Source organism: Salarias fasciatus, chromosome 10 (genome assembly GCF_902148845.1).
Source record: "Salarias fasciatus chromosome 10, fSalaFa1.1, whole genome shotgun sequence".
NCBI lineage: Eukaryota > Metazoa > Chordata > Actinopteri > Blenniiformes > Blenniidae > Salarias > Salarias fasciatus.
Window position 1 is genome coordinate 14,694,496 of NC_043754.1, and position 14,952 is coordinate 14,709,447.

General features: G+C 45.3%; 1 protein-coding gene across 1 annotated transcript; it reads left to right on the plus strand.

The window, feature by feature from the left end:
* The first annotated feature begins 1,192 nt into the window (after nucleotides 1-1,192).
* LOC115395705 (solute carrier family 22 member 4-like) lies at nucleotides 1,193-12,846 on the plus strand. The gene is made up of 10 exons (XM_030101338.1): nucleotides 1,193-1,600; nucleotides 6,568-6,671; nucleotides 6,762-6,916; nucleotides 7,048-7,219; nucleotides 7,514-7,640; nucleotides 10,030-10,130; nucleotides 10,327-10,541; nucleotides 11,354-11,536; nucleotides 12,014-12,149; nucleotides 12,819-12,846. Exons 1-10 carry the CDS (start codon nucleotides 1,193-1,195, stop codon nucleotides 12,844-12,846), a joined length of 1,629 nt encoding a protein of 542 aa, XP_029957198.1.
* Nucleotides 12,847-14,952: the final 2,106 nt, after the last annotated feature.

Here is a 14,952-nt window from a genome sequence, read left to right on the forward strand (position 1 = left end):
GTTCTTTGATAACAGTACTTAGCTAGAGTAAAAGTTCTGTGTTCAAAATTATCTTTTGAAATCTAAAAACAAATAAATGTATTTTGGAATTGAAGAATTTCATTCTGAAATTATTTTTATCGTCAAGGTTTTCTTTCTTTTCTTCTCGTTTTTTTTTTTTTTTTTACAAGAAATGTTTCATTTCCTTGACAAAAAAGGTATTTTTTAACTTTTCGTATGAGAGTGAAATTAGTTTATCTGATTGTCATATGATGCATGCAAATGAAAAAAAAAAAAAAAACCCTGAATACCAATGCTGTGCAAGTGACTGCAAACTGATCACTGTTACTGCTTCTTTTTAAAAGTGATGGCATTATTCTACTAGTGAACAGAGTATAACAAGTTATACTTCTGGTTTATGCATCATCGTTTCAGTTACAGTTGCAGTTGCAGTGCAGGTCACTCCATCTGAAGTACCATAATCTCCAGTAGGCATTCCCTATTGGTGCAACGGCGTTGATGAGCTCGATCGTACTGGTTCACGGAGATGAATTTCAGCCTGTGTTGCTCATGCATTGGCACAATGACTGGAGGCTGAGCTCAGATGCAGGGAGGAGAGACGGGGTTTGAGCAGCCCCTGAAGAGGAATGTGGAGAGGGATGATTCAGTTCACCACATGTACAGTATATCAGCTCGTGAATCAAAGTCCTCCTTGGCTGCAGCGTCCTGACATGACTTCAGTTGTCTATGAATATTTGTCGACGTAAGAGAGTACAGGTGTCTTTTATCTTTATGTGACTGATAAATATATACTGTGACGGGTGAAATGATGTGCTTTATGACAGTATCCCCTCTGCTTGACAATGATTAACAACAATTCCATGAAAACACATTCAAGAATGTTCCAGTTTTCACCTTTCAGGAAATCTGTAAGTTAAGCATGTCCGTTCAATACATTTAACTGATGTCATGATTTCTGAGTAAATGTTTCAACAGTGGTTTACAGCATTTCGTGCAAATGCATAACCTCCCAGATCAGGTGAAGGCTGGAGATAAAGTGTGAGCTCAGCTTAACAGCTGACTTTGGTTTCAAAAGCAAATCATGGAGTTGTAGAGAGCAGTCCGTCACCTGCCTATCAACACCAACGCAGCCTTGGATTCTACTTTAAAGTAGTTTTTATCTTTGAATCATCAATAATTTTTTGGTGGCATAATGGCAGGTGAAAATATCAGGGACTTTGACACCATCACATCTTTTCTGGGCTCCTGGGGACCCTTCCAACGAAGGATCTTTTTTGCCTTGGCCATCAGCATCCTCCCAAATGGATTTATTGGTGGTTATATAGTGTTTGTTGGCGACACGCCACCTCATGAATGCTATATTCCTGAAAACTACAACATCAGTGAGATGTGGAGAAACGTTACGGTTCCAATGGAAAAAGTCAACGGTGTTGCACAGCGCAGCTCCTGCTGGAGGCTGAACCTGGAGATTGTGCAAAGTTTCTCTCAAAACAACTCCATTCCAAATGTTGAAGTAAACGTGAGTGACATTCCTCGGGAGCGTTGTCTCGATGGCTGGAAATACAGCAAAGAAATCTACCAGTCAACTATTGTAACAGAGGTGAGCAGTCAATGAGTCTTTAAGGTTTTGTTTTGATATGTTATTTATTTACCTTTATTACCTTGTAAAGTTTTTAGTGATCTAAAGGTTAGTTGGAATATAAAATACGTAGAGATCAGCTGATGAACAAATTAACTATTTGTTGTATATGCACTTAAAACAGCTTACAACTGAAATGAGCTTACAAAAAAGAAACATATTCAAATGAACAGACAACACAGGCCAACTCAAAATTCCAAAGTGTTTGTATTTTATTTCTTATATACGCTGGACAAGAGCAGCCCAGAATTCCCTGTTGTAACGTGCCTGTACATTGCGAATATAAGAACTATCTGCCTACAGCCAAGTACAACAATACTAAATCAGTGTCACTCATTCAAAGGGTTGTTTGCGTGCTTGTGTGTCACTAAATGTGCGTATGAGACTCAGACTAATTCAATTCAATTTTAGCTTTATTTATATAGTGCCAATTACAACACAGTCATTTCAAGACACATTTACAGAGAAAACCCAACAGTTCCACATGAGGAAGCAGAAGCAAAAGTGGAAAGGAAAAACTCCTTTTCAAAAGGAACAAAGCTTTGCAGAACTCCTGGGGCAATATGGGACTAACAGCCAGGCCCGCCGACAGGGGGGGACAAACGGGTCTGTTGTCCCGGGCCCAGGGTTGGAGGGGGGCCCAGAATTAAAGGTGGGGGGGGCCCATCCAGCACCCAACTCACGGCTCCTGACTCAGCCTGCAGGCACCGCGCCGCTCTGCTGCGCCATGGGCGTAGGCAAAGCTGTCAGGTGGCCTGCTAACAGCTCTTTAAAAGATATGATGAGGCCTGGATGTTAAGAGCTTTACAGGTTCAAAGAAGGATTTTAAATTCTACACTTAATTTAACAGGAAGCCAGTGAAGGGAAACCAGTATTGGGATGATATGATCTCTCCTGCCAGTTCTTGTCAACTCTTGCTGCAGCATTTTGAATCAGCTGAAGATTTTTTGGCTGTAGTTCTAACACTCTGACAACTGGGAATTACAATAGTCTACTCTGGAGGTAACAAATACAACATGTTCCTCATTTTAGAAATATTAAAGGTGCATTAAGGAGTTTTCCAACTTTAAAAATACTTATTTTCCACCATAAATATGTTACAGATATTCAATGATGTGTAGAATGTGCTCAGACATATTCATTGCAAGTACCTCTAACAGCGCTAAATTGTCACTTGAAAGTTTGCAATGCCGGTCCGGCAGAGGGAGAATTTGAGAGGATGGCCTGACTCGTTTAGCTTTTGTTTTGTTCGCCATTACTCCGCCAGATGCTTAGCGAGCAACAACTGAGCAGTAGTGGAAAAGACCGGCTTCTAGCACTGCCACAACTCCAGCACAGAACCCATGCAGGCAAAAAAAATTTAAATTTCACTCGAGCGCTACTAAAAGAGCGAGGAAGGAGTTCCCCTCTTCTGTGCACATACATGGACGCAAGCCACACACACGAGCATTACACTAAGCTGCAGTTACGTCCAAGGCCTGCAGGGGCGGCTGTTTCGCATGAAACGTGCAAACTCCTTAATGCACCTTTAAAGAAGAAGGTGCTGTAGACCTGTTTAATGCGGGAGTTGAATGATAAGTCCTGGTTAAAGGTGACTCCTACGTTTCTCATACTGTGACTGGGGGTTAAAGTAACACCATGCAGGGCCACTATTTGTTTACCGCACTATAAGGCTCACTGGATTAATAGGCGCACAGTCAATGAATGGCTTTTATTAAAAAAAATGGGGCGCACCACATTTTAAGGCGCATAGGATGTATAGAATAGTATGAGAGAAATACATATTGGCAATCTAGGTGGTTACATTCTCGGTTGAAATGTGTGAGTAAAGCGACATATCAGAGCGAGTTTGACTGAGGATTGCTCCTCTTCATGGATGTGCAGCTCAGAGCGGCCACGACTGGTCTAACTCGCTTGGTCACCAGGGTTCAGCCAGCTGCGGTCTCCTGAGTGAAGTACCCCACCGACAGCTCAGCTGCAGCCGGCCAGCCGCTCCCGGCGTCCCGGCGGGTGGGCTGCCGTGTGGGGGCCGGCCGTTCTCGGAGTCGCAGCGTGCATGCTGCCGCCCGGTGTTCAGCCGCTTCCTACGTCGGCTGGCTGTGCAGCCCCATGCTGTGCTCCGTTCTGTTTAAACGAGCTAGCTTAGCAGCTTAGCAAGCAGGGGTTGTTTGCTCATGTGATCAGGGTGATTACCGTAATTCCCGCAAAAAAGGCGCATCGAATTATAAGGCGCTCTGTTGGATTTTGAGAAAATTACAGGCTTTTACGTGCGCCTTATAGTGCGTAAAATACGGTAGATATTTTTTCTCGCAAGTGTTGTGGGCCAAATGTAATAACTTTTACTTTATCTGAATTTAGGAGGAGAAACTCAAAACTTATTCTGGTTTTTATGTCTTTAAGAAACAGATACTTTTCAAATTTGAACGTCATAATGAGGCAACACATACTCCTATAAGAAACTCTTCACAAAGTGAAAAAGCATAATATGTCCCCTTTAAAACCTGACTGAAAAGACTCAAATAGGTCATTATTATATAAATGGCCACAAAGCTGACTCTCAACAGTTTTCTCTTGGATTTTAGAAATAAAAGGAAGGTTGGATATTGGCCTGTAACTTGTTATGACATCTGGATCAAGGGTGGGCTTTTTGAGGAGAGGTTTAATAACAGCAACGTTGAAGGCCTGTGGTACATAACCTGTTACTAAAGACAGGTTGATTTAATCTAATATTGATGAGCTAATCAGGGGGGACATGTCTTTAAATAGTCTAGTTGGGATTGGATCCAATAGACACATTGTTGGTTTTGATGAGGCTACAATTGAGGACAACTCAGATTTGAGGATGTGTTTGATAGGTCTGTGACCACTTTGGGGGAGCGGGGGTTCAATTTTATCACTAATAGTTCTAATTTATTGGTGAACAGACTTTCTTTCCAGGCAATACAAAACACTTGTAGTTGAGTTAGATGTCATTTCATGTGTAGCTTTTGAGAACACCCCTTCACTGTCCATCCTGGCTGAGCTTGACGCTCCACCCACCACCAAGGAACTCAGCAAGGCAATAGATTCCATCTCAAACGGCAAGGCTCCGGGCAGTGACAACATCCCCCCTGAAATCATCAAAACCGCTAAGGAGAGCTCGCTCCTGAAACACCTTCATGAGCTCCTGCTGCAGTGCTGGGAGGAAGGGGCTGTACCCCAGGACATGCGTGATGCCAAAATTATCACCCTCTATAAAAACAAGGGGGAGAGGAGCGATTGTAACAACTACCATGGCATCTCACTCCTAAGCACAGTTGGCAAAGTCTTTGCCCGCGTTGTCCTCAACAGATTACAACTACTGGCCGAACGCGTATATCCAGAGGCGCAGTGTGGATTCAGAGCAGCCAGGTCAACTACAGATATGGTGTTCTCTGTGAGACAGTTGCAAGAGAAGTGCCGGGAGCAGAGACAACCCCTATATCTGGCCTTTATCGACCTGACCAAGGCTTTTGACTTGGTCAGCAGGGATGGACTGTTTGCTCTCCTCCAGCGAACCGGATGCCCCCCCAAGCTCTTGCGCATGATCAAGTCGTTCCATCAGGACATGAACGGCGTTGTCCAGTTTGGGGGATCATCCTCAGACCCTTTTCCAATCAAGAATGGTGTGAAGCAGGGCTGTGTCCTTGCTCCAACCCTTTTTGGCATCTTTTTCTCCATGCTCCTGCGCTACGCATTCAAGGACTCTGAAGACGGTGTCTTTCTCCACACCAGGAGCGACGGAGGCCTCTTTAACCTGGCACGCCTCAAAGCAAAGACTAAGGTACGGAGCGTTCTCATCAGGGAGCTGCTCTTTGCTGATGATGCTGGTCTTGCCGCCCACACTGAGGAAGCGCTCCAGCGTCTCATAAATTGCTTTGCTGATGCCTGCTCTGAGTTTGGCCTCACCATCAGCCTCAAAAAGACCAAGGTCATGGGTCAGGATGTCAGTAGTGCTCCCAGCATTAACATCGGCGACCACACCCTTGAGGTAGTGGACAAGTTCACCTACCTCGGTTCGATCATCTCCAGTAACCTTTCCCATGATGCTGAACTGGACACGCGCATTGGCAAGGCATCGACAGTGATGGCCCGCCTGGCGAAGCGTGTCTGGGACAACTCCATGCTAACCACCAACACCAAGATAAGAGTCTACCAGGCCTGCGTACTGAGCACTCTCTTATACGGCAGCGAAACATGGACCCTCTACTCCTGTCAGGAACGTCGGCTGAATGCTTTCCACCAGCGCTGCCTTCGCAGACTACTGGGCATCAGCTGGCAAGACCGTGTCTCCAATATTGACGTCCTGGCCAGAGCAGAAGTTCCCAGTATGTTTGCCATCCTGACCCAGAGACGCTTGCGATGGCTTGGCCACGTCACCCGAATGAACAACGGCCGCATCCCAAAAGACCTACTGTACGGGGAACTGGCTACTGGAAACAGGTCAAAGGGACGACCAGCTCTCAGGTTCAAGGATGTCTGCAAGCGTGACCTTAAAGCTGGAGGCTTCAACCCTTCTGACCTGGAGTCAGCCACGTCCGAACGCTCTGATTGGCAGACCACCAGCAAGGATGTCATCAGAAAAGCAGAGGAGAGAAGAGACACCCGCTGGGGAGAGAAGAGACACCGCAGACAGCGGAAACCATTGACATCTCAACCACACCGCAAAGAGTTCATCTGCAGTGGCTGCGGCAGGATCTGCGGATCCCGTATTGGCCTCTACAGCCACGCCCGGCGCTGCAGCTCCCTGACTGTAAATCCACGGCACAAACCCCCCCCATGATCTCTCAAGATCGATGGAGCCAACAATGTGTAGCTTTTGTGCTGATTTCTTTGATGCTTGCAAATGTTTGTTATACTGTAAAAATATCCTCTTCTGAGTTGTTATTTTGATTGTATTTGGTTTGCAGTGGGACTTGGTGTGTGACGATGCATACAAACTTCCTCTGTCCACATCTATTCATTACGTTGGTGTGCTGGTGGGAGCGCTGATCTCAGGCCAGTTGTCAGACAGGTTTGCATGTTTTTTTTTCTTAAAAATATTCCCCATATCCTTAGTAGCAGTTTAAAAACGGCAATTTAATCAACTCAACTTTCCACACAGGTTCGGGAGGAAGCCAGCACTCTTCATCATGATGATTCTTCAGACTGTCTCTCTCACAGCACAGATATTCTCCCCCAGCTGGGAGATCTTCGCCTTCATCTACTTCTTTGTGGGTGGTGGGGGATTCTCAAACTATATCATTGCATTTGTGCTAGGTATGGATATCACCATTTTGACCTTAACTGTTCATTGAAAATAAATTGTTAGATACGGTTATTATTTTGCCCATACGAATGTACGCCAGGTTTGATTGACTGGATTATTGTTTCACTTCTACCACCCACAGGGTCAGAGATTCTCAGCACCAAAGCCAGAGTGTTTTTCTGCTCTCTTGGAGTCTTTATGAGCTCGGCCGTGGGGTACATGATAATGCCTTTAGCGAGCTATTTCCTTCGAGAGTGGCGGTTGTTACTGATTCCCATGGCTGCATCAGGATTGATCTACATCCCTCTGTGGTGGTGAGAATATTTATATGATACACCTAAACTCATCGTTTCAACGTATCTTATCTTGACAGTCCATAGTGACTTGCAAATGTTTTTGGGATTGTTGTAAGAAGAATTAATAACCAATATTTATTGAGTATCAAAGAAGTGGCCTCCACCCCTCTGCACACTGAATCATCTCAGATTCTTCAAGTACTGATGTATCTGAATATATCTGAATCTTCTTTCTAAAAACTATGTACATTTAAGTTGGTGAAGAAATTGTATTTTTCAGCACATACTGTATTCTTGTATTCAACTGACCAGGTTGGTTCCAGAATCTCCTCGATGGCTGTTTTCTCAGGGGAAAGTGAAGGAAGCAGAGGCCATCCTGAAAGAAGCCGCTAAGATGAATAAAGTAGAGGCTCCGCTGGATATTTTCACTAAAGCTGAGGTACTGTTATGAACAAACTCAGAAACAATAAGATGTAACTTAGACTAATAACTACAGACCTGTATCCAACTTACTGTTTTTAAGTAAAGTTTTAGAAAGACTGATTTTTAACCAAGTCAATGACTTTTTAATCAAAAATAATATTTTAGAAAGACATTGGTCTGGTTTTAGAGTGAACCACAGTACCGAGACAGCCCTTTAAAAGATTTCAAATGACATCAGGTGGAATTTGGATCATAAAAAACTCAGTGTTGGTTCTACTAGATCTGAGCGCTGCTTTCGACACAGTGGAGTAGTCCATAGTAGTCCAGTAGTGGGCCTCCCTGGTACTGTTCTTAACTGGTTCAGTTCTTATTTCGTAGAGTGATGTTTTATGGAAGCATGGATACTTGTTCCTCAGGAATCCATGAAATTAGATGTGGGGTTCCCCAAGGTTCAATTTTAGGTCCCATTCTTTTTAACCTCTGCATGCTTCCTCTTGGGGACGTTATCAAGAGACACGGCATCAGTTTCAAATAGCTACGCTGATGATGCGCAGCTATACATCTGTTTTCACAGTTATGCTGATGATCCTCAGCTATACATAGCCATGTATCCTGATAACTCAGGGCCAATAGAAACCCTCTTTAACTGTATTTCAGACATCAAGTCATGGATGGAAGTGATTTTCCTACAGCTCAACCAGGAAAAGAATGAGGTTTTAGTTATCGGTGCCGAAGGCCAGAGTTTTTTTACCAAAACTACAAGAGTTTAAACCAGCTCAATTAAAAACCTGGTCGCCATTTTTGACTCTGAGCTGAATTTTATACCACATATTAAAAATACAAGTAAGATTGTTTTATGTCATCTTAAAAATATAGTCAGAGCCTGCCTGTTTCTCTCCCAGGCCAGTGCAAAGGTGCCAATGCATGCTTTTATCTCCTGTAGGTTAGATTCTTGTAATGCCTTGCTCTCTGGTCTTCCCAAAAAAAGTATCTCAAATCTCCAGTTATTACAAAACTGACAAGTGCTGACAAGGACCAAGGGGCGAGCCCACATTACACCAGTTTTAAAGGAGGGGTATTACGTGTTTTTTAGCCCTTTAGTATCAATCTACAGCACACTCAAGCAATAGCTTTGCCCAGAATTGGATGGTGAAAGCTGCATGTGTCACAAAAAACTTAAATCAAATTTGCCTTTGCATCAGGCTGCTCAAACGACTGGAAATGAGTCCCTGTCTCTTTAAGAATCTCCTCAACTTAGTGACACGCCCCCCCCCCCCCCCAGAGTGTCCATCTCGGCAATTTGCGGTGTATTTGCGCGAGCTGTGCAGGAGGAGTTGCGCAGACTAGGTCAGAGCTGGGGCGGAACTGTGCATTACAGGCGGAGCAGTGTAGCACCGAGTGTTTCAGCTCTCAACATGGCTGCTAGGGCGAGATTCAGGGATTGCTCAAATATGCGTGAATGGTTCAGGAAACAACTCCATGCATCTTTTTAACAGGGAAATGACACTATAGCATTATACAAAGCTCAAAAAAGTGGATTTTGCATAATACCCCTCCTTTAAAGTCGCTGCATTGGCTCCCTGTCTACTTTAAGATTGATTTAAGGTTCACTCAGCAGTTTTTAAATGTCTTAATGGCCTTATGCCTTATTATTTAGCTAATCTGTTTTTACCCTTTCAACCCTCGCGGGCCCTGAGGTCCTCTGGCAGCGGCCTACTGTGCATTCCCAAAGCTAGAACCAAGGCCCACAGTGAGGCGTCCTTTCGCCACTCCAGCCCCCGCCTGTGGAACAGCCTGCCAGAGAACCTCAAGGCTGCAGAGCCTGTTGACATTTTCAAAGGAAGCTTAAAACACACCTTTTTAATCAGGCTTTTGACTGACCTTTTATATTTCTCTTATTTTCACCATCATTTATGTATATATTTTAGTTTATATACTTATTTTACATTAACTTTTTACTATATTTCAAAGATTTTAGTTGTTTAACTCGAATGTTTCCCGAAAGGGGGGTCCTTCACATGGCTCCATTGGTGGATGGCTCCATTGGTGGTGTTTCCTGTGATGCTCAGTGCTATGCCATGTCCCCCAAACATATGTGACGAGAGTGGAATTGTCTGTGTGTGGGTGTGTGTATGTCCATGCATGTGAGCGCGTGCACGTGCGCAATTTTGGTCAAGATGTAGCTGTTTTTATTTCATTATTTATTGATTTTTGTTTTAATATTGCAATGCACTTTGTGTTGTTATTGTAATATGAAAAGCAGCTTATAAATAAAGATTGATTCGATTTGATTTTTCAAAGCATTTTTGTACCAAAGATCAGGATCTCCTATAGGTAATATACTGCCTAGCAGGATCAATATTCTAAATTGTTGAATCACTTCAAACATTTCTTTTTTTTTTCAGGTTGAAGATGTAATGGTCAGGAAAGAGGAAAAATCCAGCATACTTAGCATTTTGAAATCCTGCAATGTTCTCTCCATTACATTAGTCTGTTCATCTTTGTGGTATGTATATCAATTTATTGATTCAATATAAATTCTGAAAATATAATCAACATAAACAGCAGTTGACAGTTTGCAAGTTTGCATTCTCCTGTCATGTTCAATCAAGAGAGAACATGTTTGGCAGTTGATTCCAAAATTCTTTGTGGTTTGGTTTTTGTGTTTTCACTCATGCTTCTTGTGTGTATTATCTTGACAGGTTCATCATCACCATCAGTTACTATGCTCTCATCCTCAACACTTCGAATTTGCATGGTGATCCATACCTAAACTGTTTCATATCAGCTGTCATAGAAGTGCCAGCCTACTTAATTGCCCTGGCTTTGCTCCAGTACTGCTCCAGGCACATCTGTCAGTCTTCCACACTCCTACTTGGAGGTGTGATGATCTTCTGTGTGAACCTCATTCCAACAGGTAGGTTATTAACTTGTTCAAAAGAAAAAAAAAGGGCTCAAAAGGGGCATACAAACAGAATTAAGCAGATAGTGGAAAATTTACAATATGAGAGAGTGTCGGTTGGCACTCATATTTAAAAAGTTACAAAATCCCTGAAAATATACATTGACAAAGAAATTGTCACATTTTGGGAAGGAAGGTGCATGGAGGAGGACCCATGAAGTTAGGCACAGCCAGAGACATGGGTTAAACTCATCTTTTATTGTCCATTAAGTAAAATTAAAATGCAAAAACAAAATCCAAATAATGTCCACAAAACATCTATGGGTGGAGTCTGCCAGACACTCAAACGCAACACCCAAAAACTCCCATCTGCTGTTGGAGAGAGCAGAGGAAACAGGAATTAATCTCCCAATCGGCATGCAGGAGCTCAGCATGAAGCTATCATACTGCACCAGCTGCCGGGAGACACATGGCATATCAAGATAAGATGATCTGACCACCTGAACACAGACAGAGAGCCCCTTATAAGCCCCGAGCACCAGGTGATGGCAATGACTAATCAGGCACAGGTGAGTGACATCAGGGCAGCGAGGCAGCAATCAGACATGAGGAGGGGAAGCTGCAGAGCATGAAATGAAAGACAACGTTAGAAACACCACAAACACAGACAGGACAAAACATGAACCATAACAGAAATTTTTGTTTCCTTAATGCTTTAGTAATTTAAAAAACATCTCTATTGTTCATCAGCTTTCGGCATTAAAAATTAATTGATATTTCAAATGACTTTTTTGTTCTTCTGTTTCTGCTGTCTTGTTTTCATGCAGATTTACCAGGAGTGGCTGTAGTTCTTGAGATGTTGGGAAAGTTTGGCATCACTTCTGCTTTCTGCGTGGTGTATGCCGTCTCATCAGAGCTCTTCCCTACTGTCATCAGAAACACAGCAATGGGATGTTGCTCCATGGCTGCCCGTATCGGAACCATCATCTCCCCTTTCATCATTTACCTGGGTAAATTCGACTGTTTTATGTTTTGAGTAGCGGGAGAAGCAATGATTTCTCCTCTCCACAATTGGCATCAAGAATGGGCACTCACACACAACATGAGGAAGGTGGTTCAAAAGAGGAGGTGGCATTGATAGTTTGGCTTTTTTTGTAGTATGAATCACCTCCATTTATTGATGAATGACCTTGTTGAAAGGCAACACAGAGGTGCAGGGGTTAATGCTTTGCCTCGATACAAGAGGACAATCTATCTGTGAGGAGGTTGCAAGTTTTATTGTGCATGTGAAGGGTTTCTTTAGACTTTAACTGCTTCCCACACCCAGGGGCATGCATGTCTCTCTCAATGATGTTATCAGCAGAAAATGTATCAACCATCATTTTTAATCAACAGTACATTAAATCTAAAATTTTGTAGTATCGAATTCAAGATTTTAATGAATGAAAAATCTGTTTTTTCCAAAATTAAAATTTTTTTTTCGGCAGGACGATACTTCAAGCCACTTCCATATATACTGATGGGAGCTTTAGCCATTTTTGGGGCTGTTATATGTTGGGTGTTGCCAGAAACACACAAAAAGGCTTTGCCAGAGACATTACCACAGATGCAGCAGATATTCCGGTAAGTTCAAAATTTTGCACATTTACTGGAATCATTGCTGTGTTCAAAAAGAAATTTACCATGATCATGGAAAGCAGTTCAAGAAAAATGTCATTGTTCCAACAGGGGGCGATGCAAAAAAACAAAGACAAAAGAAGCTGAAAACGGACACTGCACAACAGATTTCCAGAACACAGAGACCAAGTTGTAATTTCTTGTGGCTTCTGATCAACTTGAATAAAAAATGACTGAAAAATTTGTGAAGTGTTGAATGACACATGATTTACAGCAACTGATGAGTTACAACCCCACTAAATAGATATTTATTGTTTTTCTTTAAATCATTATCATGCACATTAAACAAAATAAACTAAGTTTATAACATCAAGTGCTTGTTCCACTGACAGCTTTTCGTCAGTGTTGCATTTAGACTTTCCAATTCCAATCTTTAATCAGATTTCAGACCGACACTCCGCTTGCTTGTTTGCTCCACACCAGGATGTAGATGGGAGTGTTCACACTCCAAAAAATGGAATCAAATGAGACAATCGTAACAAAATACATTTGGTTCTAACACTGGGACCACACAAACAGTGCAACGTTTCAGTGTGGTATTTCTGGTGTGCACTAACAATGCATGTGCTGTTTGTGCTGCTTGCTCTTATGAATTCTACTTCGTGTGGTGCTTAGCCCACCTACGGGCTTCGCCAGCCAATGACTGAGAGAAGTCCGAAACTGACGCGCCAATCCCCGCCACGCCCCTTACCAAGGGGATATAATCAGCGCACGCACACAACACTTCCTTTTTCTTTCTCAGCCCTTGAGACTTTCGAAGCCACTTCAAGACTTAGAAGATCAGAGGATTCAAGATGGACAAGCCGGCTCATGAGGAGTCGCCATCCGGCGTCGGGCCTCTCACCTGCTGCGGCTGTGGCACTGCGCTCCTGGAGCAAGACCGCCACGAGCGCTGCTTCACCTGCCTGGGCTGGCAGCATCACCACTGGCGGGCATCCTGCCCTTTCTGTATCGTCTCATCGCTCGAAGAATCTGAGTGGCGAGTGGCATTCATCGGCGCCGTTTCACCGACCTCCGCCCCGGGGGACACCGGCGTGGACTTCACAGCCGTTCCTGCCTCCTTCACTGACTGGGCCAAGTCGGGTGGGAATCTCCTCAGCTGCCGCAGCTCTTCAGGCTCGGAGAAGTCTGCTCGGCACAATGATTCCCTCTCCACATTCTCAAAAATCAACTGCATGAGTGCCCCCCATGAGCCTGTGGAACACCTCGTGGGGCTCTTCACCTCTGCTGCCGAACGCACCAGCCTAGCGCTCTTGTGCAGCCTTTGGAGCCGGCGCAGCGCGACTTCGCACTCGGACTAGCAACCCAGTCGTGGGCTCGGTCCCGGACTGCGGTGCTGTGTCGCGCTGTGCCACCGTTCCAGACCAATGTGCAATGTGACTGGTGTGCCCCACTTACCGCCAAGCGGGCGGCGAAGGGCTACCGTGAGTACTACTGTTGTGAAATATGAGACAACTAAAGGCTGTCAGGCCCATTACATCACCAAAGAGCAACAATCCTTCCTGTCTCACGGCGCTTGCATGATTGAAGCATGTCAAGCCCGGCAGAGCTCTCTCTCTCACTATGCTGCCTCATAAAGCAGAGTATCGAGGTGAGCGGCACGCTTGCGCCAGCGCCCGGTCCTCCTGACAAGCAGCAGCCCCAGGCCGCGCCCGCCTCGCAGAGATGTACGGAGCGTGTCTGCGGTGTCTCAACCGCTGCGCTTGCTCCATCGGAAGCCTCCCACCACAACCTGAAGCAGCACCCGCTCCCTCAAGAGAGGGGCGCGTCGCTCTCAGTGCCGCCCCCCGGTTTTCTCCCCACAGCGGATTGCGACCATGGGAGCGGATCACAGCGGCGAATCGGGCCCATTTGCCCTTATGCCGTGCGTGACGCACAAGAGGGGCGTCTCTGGTGACATACCGTAAGCGCCCCAGGCTGCGTTCCTCACCTGCATCTCCCTGTCTGAGTGCAGCGCAGCTTCAGAGCACTGGGATTATGCCGGCTCACGTCCCTGCCGTCGAGTGCTCGGACCCCATGATTGGTGAGGCTAACGGGCCGAAATGTCTCGGGACTACGCCACCTTCGCCGGCTTCGGCTACAGCAAAGCGCTGGTGCGTGAGCAGCCCTAAAGCGGCCGCTCACGTGGCTTCTCGGGATGCCCTGTCCGCAGCCCTTTCGCCAGGGCCCCCTGCCTCCCGAGGCCGGGAGGACGGGTGGGCCGCCTCTCTCGCCCATTGTCATGGTACAGCCACTGACGCTCCACTTCCAGACATGGTGCTGGGACCACTCTCACCCTGGCTGTCCAGGATGCTGAGATGCGGTTACGCCCTGCAGTTCACGTGTCGCCCGCCTCCTTTCAATGGGATACTTCGTACGTGGCTCGCGTGCCCTGCGGGGGTGGCCGCTCTCGAAGCAGAGGGGACCTTGCTCCTACGCGGTAACAGAGTTGAGTGCGGAGGAGGCACATTCGGGCTTTTACTCCCCCTACTTCTTGGTTCCCAAGAAGAGCAGTGGGATGAGACCCATTCTGGATATGCGGGTCCTGAACGCTCATGTGGCCACCAGGAGGTTCCGTATGCTGACGGTCAAACACCTCCTGGAGAGCGTCCGTCCCGGGGTCTGGATGACCTCGATTGACCTCACAGATGCCTACTTTCACATCCCCATTCTGAAGAGGCACAGGAGCTTCCTCAGATTCGCTGTGGGAGATTGGTATTTTCAATACAACCGGCTCCCCTTCGGCTACTCTCTCGCTCTGCGCACCTTC